This window comes from Staurois parvus, unplaced genomic scaffold, assembly GCF_062004578.1.
Source record: "Staurois parvus isolate SC_StPar_1 unplaced genomic scaffold, SC_StPar_1.0 ptg000803l, whole genome shotgun sequence".
NCBI lineage: Eukaryota > Metazoa > Chordata > Amphibia > Anura > Ranidae > Staurois > Staurois parvus.
Genome location: NW_028318599.1, coordinates 144022 through 166905, shown reverse-complemented (window position 1 = coordinate 166905; position 22884 = coordinate 144022). Strand labels below are relative to the sequence as shown.

The 22884-nt window shown below is 43.8% G+C and overlaps 1 protein-coding gene across 1 annotated transcript in view; it reads left to right on the top strand.

The window, feature by feature from the left end:
* The window catches only part of ARPC2 (actin related protein 2/3 complex subunit 2), a 52763-nt gene that overhangs the window by 3383 nt on the left and 26496 nt on the right, over positions 1–22884 (top strand). Inside the window, exons 2-4 of the mRNA XM_089654827.1 lie at positions 3048–3082; positions 9517–9629; positions 22666–22711. Coding sequence (XP_089510953.1) covers positions 3048–3082; positions 9517–9629; positions 22666–22711 — 194 coding nt within the window. The remainder of the gene's footprint in view (positions 1–3047; positions 3083–9516; positions 9630–22665; positions 22712–22884) is intronic.

Sequence of the window (22884 nt, the reverse complement as noted above, 5' to 3'; positions counted from 1 at the left end):
CAGTCAAGTGTGAACGAGCCCTAACCGCTCACACATAAATTGAGCCTCCAACCGACCGTGGGTGGAGCCAATGCGTGGCTGAGGTCGCCATTTCTGCAGTTTTGGCAGCACACAGACTGGCCGCAGCTATATTATTATTATTATACAGGATTTATATATTATTATTATTACACAGGATTTATATATTATTATTATACAGGATTTATATATTATTATTATTATACAGGATTTATATAGAGCCAACAGTTTGCTCAGCGCTTTACAATATAACGGGAGTCAATACAGCAACAATACAGTTCAATACAAGAGGGATAGGAGGGCCCTGATCCTTGGAGCTTACAATCTAGGAGGGAGGGGCTAGTGGTACAAAAGGTAGTAACTGTGGGGGATGGACTGGTAGGAGGAATAGAAGATTCCATTATTAGCTGAGGGCAGGATAGGCTTCCCTGAAGAGATAGGTTTTCAGAGATTGCCTAAAAGTGAGCAGAGTAGGCAATAAGTCTGATAAATTGGGGTAGAGAGTTCCAGAGGATGGGGGAAACTCTGCAGAAGTCTTGGAGACGAGCATGGGAGGTGGAGACAAGGGAGCTAGAGAGCAGGAGGTCTTGCGAGGAGCGGAGAGGACGGTTATTGGCTGGTTTGTATGCAGTCATATCACAGCACATCAACACATCCACAGGCGCTATTTAGCCACCTCCGTATGCAGCAGAGTAACTATCTGCTCCTGGCCACCCAAGTCAATATAGCCTCAATGCCGAAACAACAAAAACTTTATCGACTAATGAACAGTCTTATAATATACATATTATCTTTGTATGTGAAGTCCTTTATGCAGCAGGTTCCATTGTCTGCCTTCATCTCTGTATGAAGGGTGAGGTTGTTTAGCCGTTTTGGGGAAATTGCTTCTGTGTGTTGTAGGAAGATGAGAGCAGACTTCCTCTTCTGAGACATTTCAGTACAAGCCCGGGCCCGGAGATCACACATTCCCTGACATGCCGCTACAAGCCGCAGAGGGCGGCCGGCCTGGACTCAGCTGCTTGGAGCACCTCTGCAGATCAATCTGTCATTCATTTAATTATCTGGAAAGATTCTTTTTTTTTTTTTTTTTTTTCTGTTTAAATTTTTTGTTTTCTGACCTAAACTCTAGTCCAGCGTCTTGTCTGCTGGTATTCTCTGATGGTGTCACTGAAGTGGTGAAACCACAGGCTGAAGCGGTGCATTTATTACGCTGTGCTAAGCCAATGACTATTTATGAAGTGACCTCAGTCATTTTGCAACTCGCCGTTCTGAACTGTGTGGCTTCAGGGGTGTGGAAAGTTTTGAAAAAACTGCTTGTCCAGGGACCAAATCGGGGTCCCAATCCACTTGTCCCTCATGGCAAACTACTTGTCCAGATTGAAAAAAAAAAATACATTTTAGCCAAAACCGTATTTAACCTCTTCAATACCGGGCACTTTTACCCCCTTCCTGCCCAGGCCAGTTTTCAGGTTTCAGCGCTCTCACACTTTGAATGACAATTGCGCGGTCATACAACACTGTACCGAAACTAAAATTTTTTTCATTTTCTTCACATAACTAGAGCTTTCTTTTGGTGGTATTTAATCACCACTGGGGTTTTTATTTTTTGCTAAATTAACAGAAAAAAACAAACATTTTGAAAAAAAAACACGTTTTTCTTTTTTGCAAATAAATAATTGTTCTTCATAAATTTAGGCCGAGATGTATTCTGCTACATGTCTTTGGTGAAAATAACCCAAATTAGGATGTATTATTTAGTTTTAGGAAAGTTATAGAGTTCACAAACTATGGGATAGATCTGAATATTGATCAATCCTGAAGTGATATCCCCCAAATGTCAGGACAGTACAGATATCCCCCAAATGTCAGGACAGTACAGATATCCCCCCAAATGTCAGGACAGTACAGATATCCCCCCAAACGTCAGGACAGTACAGATATCCCCCCAAACGTCAGGACAGTACGGATATCCCCCCAAACGTCAGGACAGTACGGATATCCCCCCAAACGTCAGGACAGTACGGATATCCCCCCAAACGTCAGGACAGTACGGATATCCCCCCAAACGTCAGGACAGTACGGATATCCCCCCAAACGTCAGGACAGTACGGATATCCCCCCAAACGTCAGGACAGTACGGATATCCCCCAAATGAACCCTTTTTGCAAAGTAGACAGTCCAACGTACTTCATAACAGGCATGGCGAGTTTTTTGAAGTTGTATTTTTTTTTTGTCATTTTTCGGAAATTAAAAAAATTAGTTTCACTATTTTTTTTGTTTTCATATTGTCACCAGTGCAGTACAGCGTCATCATATAACTGGCATGGCGGTGATCAGGGACACTGACTGGTGACAGTATGAAAAAAATATATATGTATTTTTTTTTTTTTATAAAATTTTTTTTCTTTTTTTAAGATTTTTTTTTTTTTCATATTTCACTATGACAGTGATCAGTATTTTTTTTTTTTTTTTTTTGCACAATTTGGTTATAGCAAAGAATTACTTTGCTATAAGCAAGCATTTACCTGAATGACATCGATTCATTCAGGGTTTTATTTTTTTTTTTTTTTTTTGTGCTTAGCTGTGATTTGGCCACAGCTAATCACATGACATGTGCATGTGATTAGCTGTGACCATTCACAGCTAGACACTAGTATACAATGGATGGCATGAATGAAGCCATCCGTTGTATACAACTGTCATGTGACCTGCTGTGATTGGTCACAGCAGGTCACATGGTACCGGCAACGGGGCCGATACTCAGATCTGTCATCGGCCGTGTCCGAGATACACGGCCAGTGACAGATCGCGCCGCTGCACCACTCTGCAGGAGCGCAATCTGCGCATGTGCGGGAGGACGCCATATGGCGTCCACCCGGAACGCTGATGACATTTGCCGCCCGCCATTTGGCATAGGGTGGGCGGCAAATGGTTAAATAAGATAACGTTCCCTTTTTTGTTTTGAAGCTCTTTTTAGATTTGGCCGTCTTTTTCTCTGTGTTGAATAAACTTCCCTTTTCTTTTTTTAGGAATAAACCAGAGGCGGTGGAGATGACATTTGCAGGTAATGATTTTTTGTCACACTTTTTGTATTCTAAAAGCTACAATGCAAATTCTCTAGTTTGAAAAGACTAAAAGGGGATTGGAACAGTCTGGTATATTATTTATTTATCACAGGTCCTTATATAGCGCCATCAATTTCCGCAGCGCTTTACATATATATTGTACATTCACATCAGTCCCTAACCCTCAAGGGGCGTACAATCTAAGGTCCCTAACTCACATTCATACATACACATACTAGGGACAATTTAGACAGGATCCAATTAACCTACCAGCATGTGTTTGTGGGAGGAAACCAGAGTACCCGGAGGAAACCCACGCAGGCACAGGGAGAACATGCAAACTCCAGGCAGGTGGTGCCGTGGTTGGGATTTGAACCAACGACCCGAGTACTGCCAGGCGGAAGTGCTAACCATTTACAGATTGCTTTATAAAGTCATAGAAATATCCAAAAAGTGCATAAAGATCCTGGCTGCACCCACTCAGTGCTGCTGCGGGGTTCTCACCATGCCTTACTAATAAGACATTGGTGACGGTCCTTAGCATTATGGTCATGTGACATGGAAACTTGGTAATCTACTTCCTTCTAATTCCAATCATTTACAAATAAAATGTGTCAGATCTCTATAAACCAAAAGCCAGTTCCCTGCAGCAGAACTAGAATACTTCCCTTTCCCCTTACCCTAACTCCCTCCTTTTCAAGCTCTGCAGCCTCTTTTAGTCTCTTTGGCATCCGACATTTCCGTAAGTGTCAGGTTCTGGTAGCCCCCTTCCCACACTGGTACTTTCCTTTACAACACTGCTGGGTACTATGGTGACAAAGGGATGAGCATGGAACTGCAGCAGTTGCACCAGAGTCAAAGGAAGAAACAAGCACCCATCAGGGGCATCTGACACGCATCCATTGTTGGAGGCTGCAGAGCTGGAACGGAGAGAAGGTAGGAGACCTGGTCCCATGGATTGGTCAGTATATCACCCCTTCTGCTTCTTGGAACACTTTAACCACTTCCAGTCCGGACACTTTCACCCCCTTCCAGTCCGGACACTTTTACCCCCTTCCTGTCCAGGCCAATTTTCAGCTTTAGCGCTATCACACTTTGAATGACAATTGCGCGGTCATGCAACACTGTACCCATATGAATTTTTTAGCATTTTTTTTTTTGAGACAGATAAAGCTTTATTTTGGTGGTATTTATTCACCGCTGGGATTTTTATTTTTTTGCTATGTAAATGAAAAAGTCCAAAAATTTTGAAAAGTGTTTTTCTTATAACATTTTGTAAATAAATAATATTTCATCATAAATCTTGGCCAAAATGTATTCAGTTTATCTTTTTAGTAAAAAAAAATAACCCAAATTAGTTTATAACCAAAAATTATAATTTTTAAACTTTGTTTTTTTTTACATTTCTATTTTATTTTTTTTTTTATAGTTTTTGTTTTTTTTTACATACTGTCACCCTAGCAGTGGGAAGTGATGAAGATTTTTTTTTTTCTTTTACACTGATTGCTTTTACACCCATAAAGGCTGTAAAAGCAATCATTTCTCCTTCTCTCTGGCTGCATTCTTGCCACCATTGAGAACTAATGTGTGAGCTGTTATTGGTCACAGCTTGTCACATGGTAAAAGGCTGTTGTGAATAGCCTTGTACCATGTGACCTCTTTGATCATTCACAGATTTCACACGTAGTAAGCAATGATGTCAGAAGTGGCCAATCAGTGATCACGTGATCAGGACCTCGCACACAGGTCCTGTATGACGGTCGGGTTTCCACTGTGTCCGGAGGAGTCAGCGGGCACCGGATCGCGGTGCTGCGCATTTCCAGGGAGCGCGCACAAACAGGGGGTGGGGAGGCCGTTTATAAACGACCACCCGACCCTGCACTGCCACCGTCCGGCCGTTTATATACAACGGACAGACGGGAGGTGGTTAAAGAGACCTCACAGGGTCTCTTTAAAGTGTATATTCACTGCTGCCTTGCACTGCAAAACAAAAATGCTTTTTTATTCATTTTTAATATTCAAAGCTAACTCCCCCATCCATCCGTCCATCCATCCATGTCTCCATGCTTTATTTAGCTGTGAAACCACTTTAACCCCTCGCCCTCCAGAGGATTTACCCTCCCCGCAATCCTTCCTGACCAGGCCATTTTTTGTGATGCAGCGCTCCATTGCTTTAACTGACACCCTCTAGTAATTCTGGCTGTAGCCATCTTGAGTAAGGGCAGATGATTTATGTAGTGGTATACCGAAATGAAAATCTGGTGCTGAAACCGATACCGAAAAGTCAGAATGCACGTGGCCGAAAACCGAAATGTCTACGTATATGGGGTTGGGGAGGCTCCAATTTTGTGTGCGTGTGTGTTTATTGCTATCACATAGGGGACCAATAGTCCCCTACGTGATAGCATATGAGTGACAGGTCCTCTTTGTGAGGAGGCAGGAGAGGAACAGTGTGTACAGAGAGGCTCCCTCACTGGCTGCCACTATGGAGTTTATTTACTAAAGCTGGAGAGTCCAAAATCAGACTCCCTTCTGCATAGAAACCAATCGGCTTCTAACCTCAGCTTGTTCAATGAAGCTTTGGTAATGAAACCTGGAAGCTGATTGGTTTCTATGCAGAAGGGATTCTGATTTTGGACTCTCCAGCTTTAGTAAATAAACCCCTATATGTCAGTTCCAATTTTTAATGCAATTGCCAGCTTTTCTTTTTTTCTTCTTCACTATAGCTCACAGAATTAGCCCTCATTTTCCCCGGAGCTAAAAAACTTTGTTTCTTTTATCTCGGGAAAGAAACTAAAAGGAAACTTAGCTGTCACTTTCCCCCCAGCTAAAAGAAACAAATTCTGTGAGCTATGGTGAAGAAAAAAAAGCCAGTTATTACATTTAAAAACCAGCACTGACATATACTGACATCCAGTCCCTGTATACACTGCCTTTCTCAGCCGCCCCACCCCCTCACATCTGCAGTACACACAGCCTCCTATGGGCACCTGTATCGGCTAATTGTTTCCTATCGGCAAAATGCCTATAGGGCTATTTTCAGCTGATATGTTTCGGTGCATCCCTAGATTTATGCTTCCTGGAATCCATCTGCCCTTAGCTCAGCCATGCAGGCAGGAGCATTTGCTTAGCCTCCTGATGAATCTGGGGGGATGTATGACATAATTTGCCTAGACCTGGAAACCAGGAAGTATTGGAAGAAATTAATATAAAAAAGCTAAGCACAAGTAAATATGATACACGTTCCTATCTGTTAACTAAGGCAAGCGGCATAAGGATTACAAACAGCCCATGTTGACTGAGAGAGGGAAGCTCCTTCTTAAAGTGTTTGTATAGTCAAAATGGGCAGCACAGTGGCTAAATGGTTAGCACTTCCTCCTGGCAGTACTCGGGTCATTGGTTCGAATCCCAACCACGGCACCACCTGCCTGGAGTTTGCATGTTCTCCCTGTGCCTGCGTGGGTTTCCTCTGGGTACTCCGGTTTCCTCCTACATTCCAAAGACATGCTGGTAGGTGAATTGGCTTCTCTCTAAATTGTCCCTAATATGTGTATGTATGAATGTGACTTTGGTCTGACCTTTGTGTGACTTGAGGGCCATAGACTTCAATGTAAACCCTCCAAAGTCACATGAATGTCACACCTCAATGATAGGCTAAATGGTTAGCACTTCTACCTTAGATTGTACGCCCCTTGAGGGTTAGGGACTGATGTGAATGTACAATATATATGTAAAGCACTGCGTAAATTGATGGCGATATATAAGTACCTGAAATAATAAAATAAATGTGTTTGGTTTTTTTTTTTTGTTTTTTTTGTTTGGTTTTTTTTGTTTCTGTTATAAAATTTTGCAAAGAAGTCATTTTTCTTCTACGTTGCTGAGGCTGCACTGATGAGGCATCCAATGTATTGAAGCTCCTCATTGTAAAGCTGTAGCATGCCGTTGTTCTGCTGTCAGGAGAGCTCCCACGGTTTCCTGATAAAAATAGCCGTGACTTTTCCAGGATTGAGAACAGACCTGCGGAGCTTTTCAGCATTATAAATAGCGCAGTTCGGATTTATAAATCGGTATATAAAACTGCACACAGCTCTCCATCCTAGGGAAGGGTTAGCTTTTTTGATAAACAGATTCCTTGTGGGATGTTTGGATGGAGTGTGAGTCACATTCACCGTGTGCCCAGTCCTAGGAACAGTCTGTATCAGCGGCTTTTTTTTTTTTTTTTCTTATAATTGCAGTCATATGGTCCACCGTTTTTGTATTCGTGAATCATAAAAGACTAAATGAGGCTAGAGGTGCATCAGTCCTTCTTAGATTAGTAATTTAACCCCTTCACGCCTAAGGGTACAACAAATCTTAACGCCTAAGCACAATTTTGCAACGTTGACCTGTGTTAGTAAAACCGTCCATATCATCAGAACTACTTTATACATCCAGGTGGATTATACCGCTTTTTTTTTTTTTTTTTTCCAGGCAAAAATTGGGCTTTCATTTGGGGGTAAATGGTAATGGATATCTCCCTGATTTTTTTTTTTTTTTTTTTTTTTTTTTTTTTTAAAGGAAAACTGGCCCAGAATAGTAAAAAAAAAAATATATTTTTTTTAAAAATTAGCTGTGTTTCTTGTTACAACCATAACCTACCACCAAAGAACAACCCAAAATAAATTTTTCAGCTCTTGGCGATCGCAGCGATACCATATATGTGTATGTTATTTGTTGTTTGTACCCGTAGTACAGCCCAGAAACAATAGTTCGCTTTTTTTTTTTTTTTTTTTTAACCTAAAACACACTGACACGAATACCAGTTTAAAAAAAAAAAAATCTTGACCTTTTGAACCTGACCCAAACACTTACCCTCGCACTGAACCTTGATCTAGGTATTTTTTTTTTATTTTTTAATATTTATTTATCCTTTGTTTAAAAAAAAAAAAAAAAAAAGTTTCTTCCCCCCCTTGCCAGGAGTTAAGAGAGATACAATGTATCTCTCTCCTCCATTCATAGAGAGAGAAAAAAAAAGGGGGCCGGGCTGTACAGTGACTGATCGCTGTGATAGCCTCTGATGGGCTATCACAGCGATCATGTGACCCGGAATCGGGAGTCTCGGGCCCTGATCATTAGAACGGGACCCGGAGCTCTCAGCGACACCCCGGTCTTTGTGCTGGGAGTGAGACAGGTCCGCAAATATGTGGCTCCAGGGATAAAAATGCAGTTCTGTGAGGCCGCATGTTTGATGTTGGCGTCAAGGGGTTAAAGAAACACTAACTTGAGAATTTTTATAACTTCTGTGTAAGCACAGACCACCGATTCATGTTACCCACTTAAAGCCACAAATACAGACCTTCTGTAAGATGGAGTTTAGTACAAGGTCTGCTTTTCACTTACTACCGGGCACGTCACCCCCTTCCTGCCCAGGCCAATTTTTTAGCCTTCAGCTGTCACACTTGACAATTGTGCGGTCATGCAACACTACCCAAACTAAATTTTTTTTATAATTGTTTTTGAGACAAATCGAGCTTTCTTTTGGTGGTATTTAATCACCACTGGGGTTTTTACTTTTTGCTAAACAAACAAAAAAAGACAATATTTTGACGAAATAAAAGGTTTCCTTAGTTTCTGATACAAAGTTTTTTGTAAATTTATTTTTCTCCGGCGCGGATGAGGCTGCCCTGATGGGCGCGGATGAGGCTGCCCTGATGGGCGCTGATGAGGCTGCACTGATGGGGTACACTGATCACAGGGGACATCTACACTACCCTGATTATCGCCACTTACCGGCTTTCCTCTCCTCGCGCTGTCAGTGTGAGGAGAGGACTGGCATTTTATGTTTACACTGATCGGCTGTGATTGGACACCGCTGGTCACATGGTAAAGGGCCACTCTTATTGGCCCTTTGCCGCAATCTGTGATCACCGTTCGTGCCTGATGTGCACCTCGGGGCATGGTAATGGGAGGACGGTTATAGACTCCCTCCCAGAAATAGCTGATCATGCTGTAGCCATCGTGGTTAGAGTGATACGAAACGTAAATTTTAAAAAACATAAACCAACATGTCATACTTACCTGCTCTGTGTAGTGGTCCCCTGCTGATGCTTCTGTCTCCCCCACAGCCTTCTGAGTGCCCCCATGGGAAGCCTTTTGCTATGGGGGCACTCGCTCCTGTCCATTGACACTCAGCCCCGCCCCCTGCTCCCTCCTCACTGGCTGTGATTGAAGGAGAGAGCATGGGAGAACAGCTGCTCTTGTGCACATTGCTGGACCGAGGTTGGTGCTCAGGTAAGTATAAGAATTGAAGTATACTTGGCCACTTTTGATTTTTGCTCTTCTCCATCCCAATGTTTACCCTTTCAGTTAAGGAATTACCTACATTGTGTTGGGTGTGCACACAGTCTCTGTTTTTGTTGCAAATCAATCCTAATGTTGTCTTGGTTTTTCTTAGACTTTGATGGCGTTCTGTATCACATCTCCAACCCCAACGGTGACAAGGGAAAAGTGATGATCAGTATTTCATTGAAGTTCTACAAAGAGCTGCAGGACCATGGAGCGGATGAGGTGAGACTTTCCTCCCTGATTTAAAAATGGTCTTCATCAGGACCCCAGTGGCTTTTTTTTTTTTTTTTTTTTTTTTTTTTTTTGAGGCTGGCTGGAACTTTAGGGGAGCTAAGGAACATGTTTGTTTTTTTTTGTTTTTTTTTATATTGAAATATCGTTGATGTTAGAAGCTGAATTAAGGCCCCTTCCACATGGGGCAGAGTCCACTTGCTCAGTGGAGAATCAGTCTGCTGATCCCCACTGCGCAATCGGATGGCTTGTTAGTGTGTGCTCCGCTTATGCAGAGCGGACACAGACATAGCCTGCTCTCTATGGGTGGATAGATTAAAATGGACTGCCTGTCTGTTTACACCTGACTGCCATCCATTTTGCTAGGAGGATTGGGAACGGATCCCCATCTGTCTGTTTTAGCAGAAAGGATTGGATATAGAACCAATTACATCCACCGCTCCATAGAGACTAATGCAGGGTCAGATCGGGTCTGCCTAAAAAAAACGGACAGCGGACCCAATCAGTCTGCCCGTGTGAAAACAGCCTAATGCAGGCCATAGATGGGTCAAAAATTGGCCGATTTTTCAGCCGAAAATAAAATCGGCCGATTTTCGGATTGTTAGTGGGCTAATTGTTCGTTTTTCGGTATTTTGGCAGATTTTTTTTATCGGTAAAGTTGGAAAAGAAAGTCGGGCGATTTTGCCGATCGGCTGATTTTCGCGGCAATGGTGGGCAAATCGGCCGATTTTTTTACCGATAAAAAAATCTGCGCATGAGCAGTGACCTGCAAGAGGAAGACAAAAAGAAGAAGAGGATGAAGAAGAAGAGGAATTCCAGTCCGGCAAAAAGTGTCCCTGCAGAGAGCTCCACTATTTCTTTGACAGTTCCTTGACATGTATAGCGGTTGCAACAATGTATCTATTTGTTTCCAAATAAAAACATCTGTATCCTAAATGGATACAAATAGATACATTGTTGCAACCGCTATAAATGTCAAGGAACTGTCAAAGAAATAGCGGAGCTCTCTGCAGGGACACTTTTTGCCGGCTGTAGACGGGATGAAAATCGGCCGTTTTTTTTAACGTTGCTGGTAACGTCGGCCGCTTGAACGACCGATTTTTCGTTTTTTTAAAAGAAAAATCGGCCAATTTTCGACCCGTCTATGGCCTGCATAAGAGGGAGATTTACTAAAACTGGAGCACTCAGAAGCTGATTGGCTACCATGCATAGCTGTGCCAGATTCTAACTTCAGCTTGTTTAATTAAGCTTTGACCATAAAACCCGGAAGCTGATTGGTTTCTTTGCAGGTTTTGCACCATGCAGTTTTAGTGAATAACCCCCTATACAGGCGTACCTCGGTTTACGAATTTAATGCGTTCTCTGGGACGTTTCGTATTGCGAAAAATTTGTAAACCGAAACGCGGTTTCCCAAAGGAATGCATTGAAAACCAATTAATCCGTTCCGTAGGTCAGAAAAAAGTAAAAAAAAGTCTTATCTGTTCAAAACTCTTTATAAAGTGCACTTTAACCCCTCGCCTACAGGGCACTTATACCCCCTTCCTGCCCAGGCCAATATCCAGCTTTCAGCGCTGTCACACTTTGACAATTGTGCGGTCATGCAACACTGTACCCATATGAAATTTTTATCATTTTTTTTTAAACAGATCTTTCTTTTGGTGGTATTTAATCCCCTCTGGGTTTTTTATTTTTTGCTAAACAAACCAAAAACCACTGAAATTTTTGAAGAAAAAAAAAGTTTTTTTTAGTTTTTGTTATAAAATGTTGTAAATAAGTGATTTTTCTCCTTTACTGATGTGCGCTAATGAGGCTGCAGTGATGGACACTGATGAGGAGGCACTGGTAGGTGGCACTGATGGGCATTGACAGACATCACTGATGGGCTCTGAAAGGCAGCACTTATATATGGCACTGACTAGAAGCACTGACTGGCACTGATAGGTGACACTAAAAGGCAGCTCAGATGGACACTGATATGTGGCATTGATGTGGCAATGATGGGCACTGGCAGGTGGGAAACTTACTTCGTATTGCGAAAAAAAATTCATAAACCGAGCCATTATTTTCAATGGATTTTCATTTGCAAACCGAAAATGACATTTAATCAAGGCGTTCGTAAACCGAGGTACACCTGTATGTTTAAATGTACCATCCAATTAGAAGTTGTAGCGCCTTATTGATTTGCACACAGTGAGCCTAGGCCACCAACACAGGCATTAATATAGTTCCCTAGACCAAGCGCCCCCTTCCTTCCCTACTGCTTGCTGACGCAGAAACCCCTGCCTTGTTTGGGGAAGAAAAAAAAATGTTCACAATTAAAAGTCAGTACAAAATGTGTTGTCACACTTCAAGAAGTATATGCTGTCAGTAATCACTTGAAGAGCTTGCTGCTTTCTGGCTGCAGCACAGTGCAGAGAATTTACAGTAAAGTGAAAGCTTCCACTTTAGCGTAGCTGCAGTGTTTGCTGGGTGATGTTAGTAGCTCACTGACTGCTTTCATTTGTTGGCTGCGTTTTTTGCTTTTTAAATTTGCAATCTGCCTGGAGTTTGTGCACAGCTTGCCTTTTGAATAAAATGAATGTGTTGTTGCTGTTATCATTAATCAGGATTTATATGGCGCCAACAGTTTGCGCTGCGCTTTACAACTTGAATAGAGACAGTACAGATATCATACGTGAGGATGGTCAGGCAGGCCCTGCTCCTGTATATACATAACTTCACCATGCTTGCTCACAAGTGTGTGTTTTTTGTGGGGGGGGGGGGGGGGGGTCATGGGACCTTCTCCCAGGTTGCACTGCTGGGGACTAAGTGGCCATTTGTGAGACCCAAACATGTGGGTGAGCAGAGAAGGTCATTACCCTTTGCTAGCCATGACCGCGAACTACATGTGCTTACAAAGGGAATAGACTAGGGGTGCACCGAAATTTCGGTGGCCGACACGTTTGGCCAATATGGGAAAAAAAGCACTGATACAGGTGCTAAAAAAACCGCTGCCGCCAACCGCTCGCCGCTGCCGCCACTCAGTAGTTCTCAGCCTTATTTGAGAAACCATCAAACGATCCCGGCGCTGGGCATAGAGATCAATGAAGGAAAGATGGCCTCCACTCATCTCTATGCCCTTGGAGGACCGGAGGCTTTTTTTTTTTCTCCTGTTTAACCAATTCAATACCAGGCAATTTTACACCTTCCTGCCCAGGCCATTTTTTCAGGTTTCAACGCTCTCACACTTTGAATGACAATTGCGCGGTCATACAACATTGTACCCAAACTAAAATTTTATTTTCTTCACACAACTAGATCTTTCTTTTGGTGGTATTTAATCACCGCCGGGGTTTTTATTTTTTGCGAAATTAACAAAAAAAGACCAAAAATTTTGAAAAAAAAACACGTTTTTCTTTGCTTCTGTTATAAAAGTTTACAAATAAATAATTGTTCTTCATAAATTTAGGCCGAGATGTATTGTCACTAGTGCAGTACAGCATCATCATAAAACCGGCATGGCGGTGATCAGGGACACTGACTGGTGACAGTATGGAAGAAAAAAAAAAAAAAAAAAAAAAAAAAAATATATATATATATATATATATATATATATAATTTTTATTTTATTTATTTTATTTTTTATTACATTTTTTAAGATTTTTTTCATATTTTACTATGACCAATGTAGTACAATGTTACCATAGTAACACTGTACTATGGGGAAGGGATCAGTATTTTTTTTTTTTTTTTTTTTTTTTACACAATTTGCTTATAGCAAAGAATTGCTTTGCTATAAGCAAGCATTTACCTGAATAAAATCGATTCATTCAGGTGTTTTTTTTTTTTTTGTGCTTAGCTGCGATTTGGCCACAGCTAATCACATGACATGTGCATGTGACCTCCTGTGACCATTCACAGCTAGACACTAGTATACAATGGATGGCATGAATGAAGCCATCCATTGTATACAACTGTCATGTGACCTGCTGTGATTGGTCACAGCAGGTCACATGGTACCGGCAACGGGGGCCGGTACTCAGATCTGTCATCGGCCGTGTCCGAGGTATACGGCCGGTGACATTGCGCGGCTCTGCAACCGCACATGTGCGGGAGGACGCCAAATGGCATACACCCCGGAAAGGTAATGCATTTTTGCCGCTGCCAAACGGCTATAGGCCGGGCGGCAAATGGTTAAAGCAATAGATCAATGCTTTTTTTTATCTAATGCTTTACATTGTAGAGGAGAGATGTGCGGTCTTATTGATCCCGTATGTCTCCATAAAGAGGACCTGTCATGCTTATTTCTATCACAAGGGATGCATGCATTCCTTGTGATATGAATAAAAGTAACAAAAATTTTTTTTAAAGGGATGGTGCAAAAAAAAAAACCCCTAAACCATTATAAAAAAATTAAAAAATGTTTAAAGTGTACCTGTCGCACCCACCCCACCCCTATGCTTGCACGTAGTGGTGAACGCATACATAGGCCACGCCCACATATGTAAATGGTCCTCAAACCACAAACATGCGGTATCGCCATGAACGTCGGAGCAAGAGCAATAATTCTGGCACTAGACCTCCTCTGTAACGTTACACTGCTGACCTGTAGAAATTTTAAAGCCTCACCCATGGAGATTAAGTACTGCAGTTTGACGCCATTCCACAAGTGAACATCCAGTCGGATGCAGGCGCTGTATGAGTATTTTAACTGCTAGCAGGGTCTGCTGTTGAAATATGATAGCCACAGCGTGAGATTCATTCATCCTGGCTGTGTAACTTAGATGGAGGAATCTTTTGGGTTTTTTATCCTTTTTTTTTTTTTTTTTTTTTTTTTTTTTTTTTTTTTTTTTTTTGTGACTTAGGTGTTTCATACACAGACAGCCGTTCTAGGAAGTATGTGCTCTACATGAAAAATGAAACAGCCAGTCCATAATATGTGAGCTTAGTATCACAAAGGACTTCAGGCTCACATAGTAACTTTAGATATGTATTGGGGGGGGGGTAATAAGGGTTATTTACTAAAATTGGAGAGCGCAGAATCTGGTGCAGCGCTGCATAGAAACCAATCAGCTTCCAGGTTTTCTTGTCAAGGCTTTAATTGAACAAGCTGAAGCTGGAATCTGGTGCAGCTGTGCATGGTAGCCAATCAGCTTCTGAGTGCTCCAGTTTTACCCTAGGTTCACATCTGTGCGGGTGGTGCTGCTGCGGGTCCGCACGAAAATCCGTGCAGCCGCACAGAGAAATGTGGACCCGCGGGCAGGTGTCATTAGTTCTAATGGCACGCCGCCCGCACTGGACAACGCAACCGTACTGGGAACCGAGGTTCCCGTGCGGGCTGCGTTTTCCAAAGAAGTGCAGGAACTTCTTCCCTGCGTGTCACGGGCACGGGAGTCCATTCAAATGAATGGGCTTTCGTGTCTGTGCAAAAAGCGGCCCACACGGCCACGTAGATGTGAACCGGGGGTGAGTTAATCTCCCCCAATGTGTTGAAGTCGAGAGTCATGCAGTAAGTGTGTTGGTGACTGGAGAAGGATCCCTGGATAGGAAAATAGTGTATGTGAGATTAGAGGAGACGGTCAGACATCTGGATGTGATTGTCTGCAGAGAACTGCCATTGTCTTCTATTATTTATAGATGTGTATATGTACGCCTCTCCAGTCTGAGAAACAGATGTTCTAAAAGAGGATCGTTCACAGACACTGAAAGCCTTTTTTGGCATTTTAAAGCTGAGCTTCCCTCAAAGTGAAGTCTCGCTGGTTCAGCCCCTAGGTTTTTGTTTTTTTTTGGGGGAGGGCATGGAGAGTACTGATTTGTGTATTGGTAGCCGCTCCCACTTCCACAGTCCTTGCCTAGGCAATGATGACGTCCCTTGCCCTGACACCTGGGACATGTCGCATATCCCAGAAGGGTGAAGGGCCGTTCACAAAGTTCTGCGCAAGCTCCCACATGCACAATGAGGGAGCTATCTGTGGGTTTTTTGGGAAGCCTCAGCCAAATCCCATAAGATGACAGCTGTGGAAGGACTATCCTGGACCCCAGGCACTGGTAAGTACCTGGTTTTGTATAGTCAACAGCTACAGTATTTGTACAAACAGAAATTCCTCTATAAAGAGGACCTGTGCTGTGGAAGCTGTACTCAGAAAAGGCAAGCATATGGGAAAGTGCTAGTTACCAGCATTGCCAGTGGTCTCCCTGCAGCTGATCTTTTCTCCATTACTCACTTGCCATGTCTTTTTCTGCGCTGTGTTTGTGTGGAGTTGGCCATCTTGCTAGAAGCAGGGCTTTTCTTCTTCAGGATGGCAACCCCCCCATGACTTGTGATCTAATGACTGGTTGGGTAATGGCGAAAGAGGTGGTGGAAAAAGCACAGATCAGATGACGCAGGAGCAGGGCGGTTTTTGCGCCTCAGCTCTTCCGATACAGCTTCTTCTCCAGCAAGGAGAACAGTGAACAGCATGGTAGTGACATATCCAAATCTCACTCCACATCTGGTGAGACTAGTAGTCAGAGGCAACTGTGCCTTAATGTGTGTTTCCACATTTGCAGCCAATTCGGCATAACACCTACTTTTAGATTTTGTTACATGTCCCCATTCACATAGCATAAATGAAACAAAATGTACAAATTGCAGCTTACCTATTTGAACATTGGAGATTTGAACATTGTCTGTCCCTAACAAAAGGTTAAAAGTTTAGGCGATGGACTTCATGTGTTTGTATGTAAAGGAGAAGTATAGCAAAGCTATTTTAGCTGTACTTCTCCTGTAGGTCATAGTAGTGTAGGTTGTACTGCACAGGGCCAGTTTACAGTCCTTCAGACTTCAGGGGGGCCAGGCCGTAGGTAGTAAGAGTATAAAACTCCTTCAGTGGGAGTAGACCAGGTCTCGACTTGGTGGTCAGTGGGAATAAAAATTACATAGCACTCATGGTTAGCAGGAGGAGGAATGGTGCCCCTTGTTGGGGGTCAGCGGGAGAAATGGTGCCCCTTGTTGGGGGTCAGCGGGAGAAATGGTGCCCCCTTGTTGGGGGTCAGTGGGAGAAATGGTGCCCCTTGTTGGGGGTCAGTGGGAGAAATGGTGCCCCCTTGTTGGGGGTCAGTGGGAGGAATGGTGCCCCCTTGTTGGGGGTCAGTGGGAGGAATGGTGCCCCCTTGTTGGGGGTCAGGGGGAGGAAGGGCGCCCCCTTGGGGGTCAGTGGGGGGAATGGCGCCCCCTTGTTGGGGGTCAGGGGGGGGAATGGTGCCCCCTCGTTGGGGGTCAGCGGGAGGAAGGGTGCCCCCATGGTTAGCAGGAGGATGAATGGTGCCCCCTTGTTGGGGGTCAGTGGGAGAAATGGTGCCCCCTTGTTGGGGGTCAGTGGGAGAAATGGTGCCCCCTTGTTGGGGGTCAGTGGGAGGAATGGTGCCCCCTCGTTGGGGGTCAGCGGGAGGAATGGTGCCCCCTCGTTGGGGGTCAGCGGGAGGAAGGGCGCCCCCTCGTTGGGGGTCAGCGGGAGGAAGGGCGCCCCCTCGTTGGGGGTCAGCGGGAGGAAGGGCGCCCCCTCGTTGGGGGTCAGTGGGAGGAACAGTACCCCCAAAGGCTGGATAAAGGTGAGCAAATTGGCCACATCTGAGCCGCAGTTTGGAGAGCACTGCTCTAGTTCATAGTGGGCAATTACCTGTAATCTGCAGAGTCACTTCTAACAGTCTACGCCAACACCAGACAATCCCGGAAGGCACCTCACCCTCCTCCAGCACACAGCAGGTGTTTGACAGTCACAGCTGTGCATGTTTCCCTATGAGAATGTGTAGGGGGGGGGGGCACGTGTCTATTTCCTCCACTCAGGACTCAATTACACTCAGTTCTCCTCCCTATTCTGTGCAGTGTATGACATCTTATCCCTGTCCCCTACCTCCTGGAACTCAGAAATGCAGTGTAAAAATGTGTGCTTTAGGGTGCAGTAGAGAACAGGGCTGCAGATAAACTGGTACAACTTATGTAGGAGGATTAGTTTCATCTCTGTATCGCCTGAGACCAGGCACTCCACTGGGTATATGTAAGGGTTTACAGCCACTTTAATAATACAGGCTCAGCATTTGCATGTGGACATTACATCTTGGGGTTGCCACCTCAGAACCTATTTAATAACGTGTTTGGGGAGGAGTCTAATTTAACTCCTGGATGCCGAGTGCAACCAAATATGCAGCCTCTCGGCTCCTGCGCCTTGTCGCCAAGCGCCCGAATATTTGCGTGCCATTAGAAAATACGTATGTGCTGAGAGCGCTCCGAGCACATATGCCCGTGACTCACGGAAAGGTCCCGATCTCCCCTTGCGATCGGGACCTTTTCAGATCATGTGACCACGAATCATGGCGGTCACATGACCCTAAAACCCTCCCTGCCTCCCGGCTTCTGAAACTCTTAAAGGGCCTGGAGGCGCTAATGTACTGAGTTTAAAATACCACCTTCGTCAGCCACAGAACCTGTGTAATTAATGTGTTCAGGTTCAAAGGGATGAGGTGGCAACCCTATTACCACAGCTTCCTGTTTACAGCTATGTACAGCCCCCTGCTGGCCACTCCCACCTGCCATGATCTGCCTGCATTTCATAGAATAACACAGAGACTTAGTGATGATGTCCCTGGGTCTAACATTAGTTATGTAATATGGACAGCTTTTGTTTACTAATTTCATTAGCATGTTGTTGAGGGGGGGGGGGGATGCGGTGAGGAGTTTATATGCAGTTTTTAATTTTAGGTTTACCATTCCAAATCTGTGCACAAGTAGCAGCAATTAGAATCTGGTTATGGGCGGCACTTATTTTTGTGTGTCTTGGCTGGAGCTGGGGCTCTGCACATGTGCATTGCGTTCATTCAGTGTCACATTGTGGCAGGGCTGGGTTCAGCACGTGTAAGGGAAGGCGCGGAGCCTTTTATGGAAGAAGCAGAGCTTTGTCTCCAGCAATGTGTGCACACGCAGCAGTGCGGTCAGAGCAGGAAGTGTCAGACTTCCGGAGTCACAGCCCCGAGCCGGCCTGTAACACATGCAGATCTCCTACTCAGCCCAAACGCTGCTGGGATTCTCCATAGCAGAACACTGAGCCGATTGTTTGACCATGAATCCCGCCACCCCGCAGAGCGCAGCCCACTGGATCGTGCAGCACTCGCAGCGTCCCGTCCTTCACTCCTGCAACAAGGAAGCGGCAATAGCGCCTTAATAAAAGAAGAATTACTGGCCCGTGTTTCCGATTTTATTACTTCCAGAAGCAGGCTTTGCCTTTGTCAATTCTTCTTCTTTTCTTTTCTTTTTTTTTCTTTTCTTCTCTTTTCTTCTCTTCTCCTCCCTTTTCTTCTCTTCTCCTCCCTTTTCTTTTCTTCTCCTCCCTTTTCTTTTCTTCTCCTCCCTTTTCTTTTCTTCTCCTCCCTTTTCTTTTCTTTTCTTTTCTTCTCTTTTCTTTTCTTCTCTTTTCTTTTCTTTTCTTCTCTTTTCTTCTCCTCCCTTTTCTTTTTCTTCTCCTCCCTTTTCTTTTTCTTCTCCTCCCTTTTCTTTTCTTTTCTTTTTCTTCTCCTCCCTTTTCTTTTCTTTTCTTTTTCTTCTCCTCCCTTTTCTTTTCTTTTCTTTTTCTTCTCCTCCCTTTTCTTGTCTTTTCTTTTTCTTCTCCTCCCTTTTCTTGTCTTTTCTTTTTCTTCTCCTCCCTTTTCTTGTCTTTTCTTTTTCTTCTCCTCCCTTTTCTTGTCTTTTCTTTTTCTTCTCCTCCCTTTTCTTGTCCTCCCTTTTTTCTTGTCTTTCATAGTCCTGGTGTAAACAGTTTGATGTTCTCACACATATTATTTTGTTTTGTTATGTTAGTCCACGCAAAAGAGATATTTAGTTATAGGTGGAGGCGGCTAGTGGTCTGAATGAGTCCCCATCATCTCTTGTATGTTTAGAATATTCAACAGTGAGATCTCCCTGCCACAAGGCTTGGCTCTGTTCATTCAGGACTTTTGGGTGTTCCTGCTAACCTTTGCATGTTCCAGCTCTCCTGTTACATTCTCTGTGCTATACACTGAATACAAATCCAGCAGGGATGGTGAGAGCTCCTCGTAATGGGCACAGCAGGGTGTACAGACCTGGGAGCGCAGCACAGGGATGGTGGGAACCCCTCATAATGGGTACAGCAAGTGTACAGACCCGGGGACTTGGCCCAGGGATGGTGGGAACCCCTCATAATGGGTACAGCAAGTGTACAGACCCGGGAACCCGGTACAGGCATGGTGGGAACCCCTTATAATGGGTACAGCAAGTGTACAGACCCGGGAACCCGGCACAGGGATGGTGGGAACACCTCATAATGGGTACAGCAACTGTACAGACCCGGGAACTCCTCATAATGGGTACAGCAAGTGTACAGACCTGGGAACCCAGCACAGGGATGGTGGGAATACCTCATAATGGGTACAGCAAGTGTACAGACCCGGGAAACCAGCACAGGGATGGTGGGAACCCCTCATGGGTAAAGCAGGTGTGTAGATCCAGGAACTCCGCACAGGGATGGTGGGAACCCCTCATCATGGGTACAGCAGGTGTTCAGACCTGGGAACTTGACACAGGGACAGTGGGATACCTTCATAATGGGCACAGCCAGTGTACGGACTCAATGAAATCTCTACAGAGCGTTCCTAATAGTGTGCCTAAGAGAAAAAGAGTCTATTTTGGGGAGCTGTTCAACATCTAACATATTACAAAGATGATGTATAATTAAAAAAAAATATATATATATACAGTCATGGCCGAAATTGTTGGCACCCTTGATATTTTTCCTGAAAATCAAGTATTTCACACAAAAAAGGTATTGCATTAACACATGTTTTGCTATACACATGTTTATTCCCTTTGTATGTATTGGAACAAATATAAAACAGAGGCAGAAAAGCAAATATGACATAATGTCACACAAAACCCCAAAAATGGGCTGGACAAAAGTATTGGCACCCTTAACTTAATATTTGGTTGCACACCCTTTGGAAAACATAACTGAAATCAGTCGCTTCCTATAACCATCAATAAGCTTCTGACACCTCTCACCCGGAATTTTGGACCACTCTTCCTTTGCAAACAGCTCCAGGTCTCTCTTATTGGAAGGACACCTTTTCCCAACAGCAATTTTAAGATCTCTCCACAGGTGTTCAATGGGATTTAGATCTGGGCTCATTGCTGGCCACTTCAGAACTCTCCAGCGCTTCTTTGCCATCCATTTCTGAGTGCTTTTTGACGTATGTTTGGGGTCATTGTCCTGCTGGAAGACCCAGGATCTTGGACGCAAACCCAGCTTTCTGACACTGGGCCCTACAGTGCGACCCAAAATCCTTTGGTAATCCTCAGATTTCATGATGCCTTGCACACAGTCAAGGCACCCAGTGCCAGAGGCAGCAAAACAACCCCAAAACATCATTGAACCTCCACCATATTTTACCGTAGGTACTGTGTTTTGTTCTTTGTAGGCCTCATTCCGTTTTCGGTAAACAGTAGAATGATGTGCTTTACCGAAAAGCTCTATCTTGGTCTCATCTGTCCACAAGACGTTTTCCCAGAAGGCTTTTGGCTTACTCAAGTACATTTTGGCAAACTGTAGTCTTGCTTTTTTATGTCTCTGTGTCAGCAGTGGGGTCCTCCTGGGTCTCCTGCCATAGCGTTTCATTTCATTTAAATGTCGACGGATAGTTCGCGCTGACACTGATGCTCCCTGAGCCTGCAGGACAGCTTGAATGTCTTTGGAACATGTTTGGGGCTGCTTATCCACCATCCGGACTATTCTGCATTGCAATCTTTCATCAATTTTCCTCATCCGTCCACGACCAGGGAGATTAGCTACAGTGCCATGGGTTGCAAACTTCTTGATAATGTTGCGCACTGTGGACAAAGGCAAATCTAGTTCTCTGGAGATGGACTTGTAACCTTGAGATTGTTGATATTTTGCCACAATTTTGGTTCTCAGGTCCTCAGACAGTTCTCGTCTCCTCTTTCTGTTGTCCATGCTTAGTGTGGCACAGACAGACACACAATGCAAAGGTTAAGTGAACGTCTCTCCTTTTTATCTGCTTTCAGGTGTGATTTCTATATTGCCCACACCTGTTACTTGCCCCAGGTGAGTTTACAGGAGCATCACATGCTTGTAACATTCTTATTTATCCGCAGTTGTGAAAGGGTGCCAATACTTTTGTCCAGCCCATTTTTGGAGGTTTGTGTGACATTATGTCGAATTTGCTTTCTTTCCTCCCTTTTTTTGTTTTGTCCCAATACACACAAAGGGAATAAACATGTGTATAGCAAAACATGTGTTAATGCAATACGTTTCGTGAGAAATACATGATTTCCTGGAGAAATATCAAGGGTGCCAACAATTTCGGCCATGACTGTATAATTTTCTCTGTAATATAAATAAAAAATATATAAAGTATATAGATTATCATACAGTACCGTATATGTGTTTAGAAATAAGCGATTTAATATCTTACTGACCATGCAATGTATATGTGTGGCAGCCGTACAGGTGTGCCTCAACAACAACATGCGCTCACTGTGTGCTTCCAACATGGTGACTGAGCTGTCACAGGCTGCTCCCAGTCTGTTTATGATCAGGAGCCAGCGGATGGGTATCAGGTCATGTGACCACTGTATTGGGCTTCGTTCACACCACGGTGCAGAGATGTGACTTTTTCTGCATGCATTCTGCAAGGGCACAAAAAACAATTGTTTTCTATGTGCCCTGTTCATACCACAACACTAGTATCATATGCAGATTTTTTTTTTATTCTGCGCAGGAATCTGCCATGTGTATAAAACTCACTGAAAACTGATGTAAACTCTGTCTCTGCAAGTGGATTCTGTCCTTTTTTTTTTTTTGGTCCCCCCCCCCCCCCCCCATACGTTTTCTGCATGTATAATGTGAACAAGGCCTTGCGCACTCACTGTGATCACAAGGTCCGTCCTGCTTTCCGGCGTTAGGGTCTAGGGAAGGCACTACCGGGTGGGTAGGGGTAAACAATAGAACCATTTCTTATGCTGCTCTGATCTTCCTTTTGACAGGTCCTGAAGAACTCGTATGGAAATTACCTTGTTGCTCCAGAATCAGGTGTGGATTTTCATCTTCTTTTCTGTTATATGATCTATATTTCCTGTCCTTTTCTACATTTTAAATGCCCAACTTAATATATTTAAAGTCTGTGTTCGTCTACCTGATGCTACAAGGTTTAAAGCGGAACCTTAGACAAACCCCCCCCCCTTTTTTTTTTTTTTTTTTTTTTT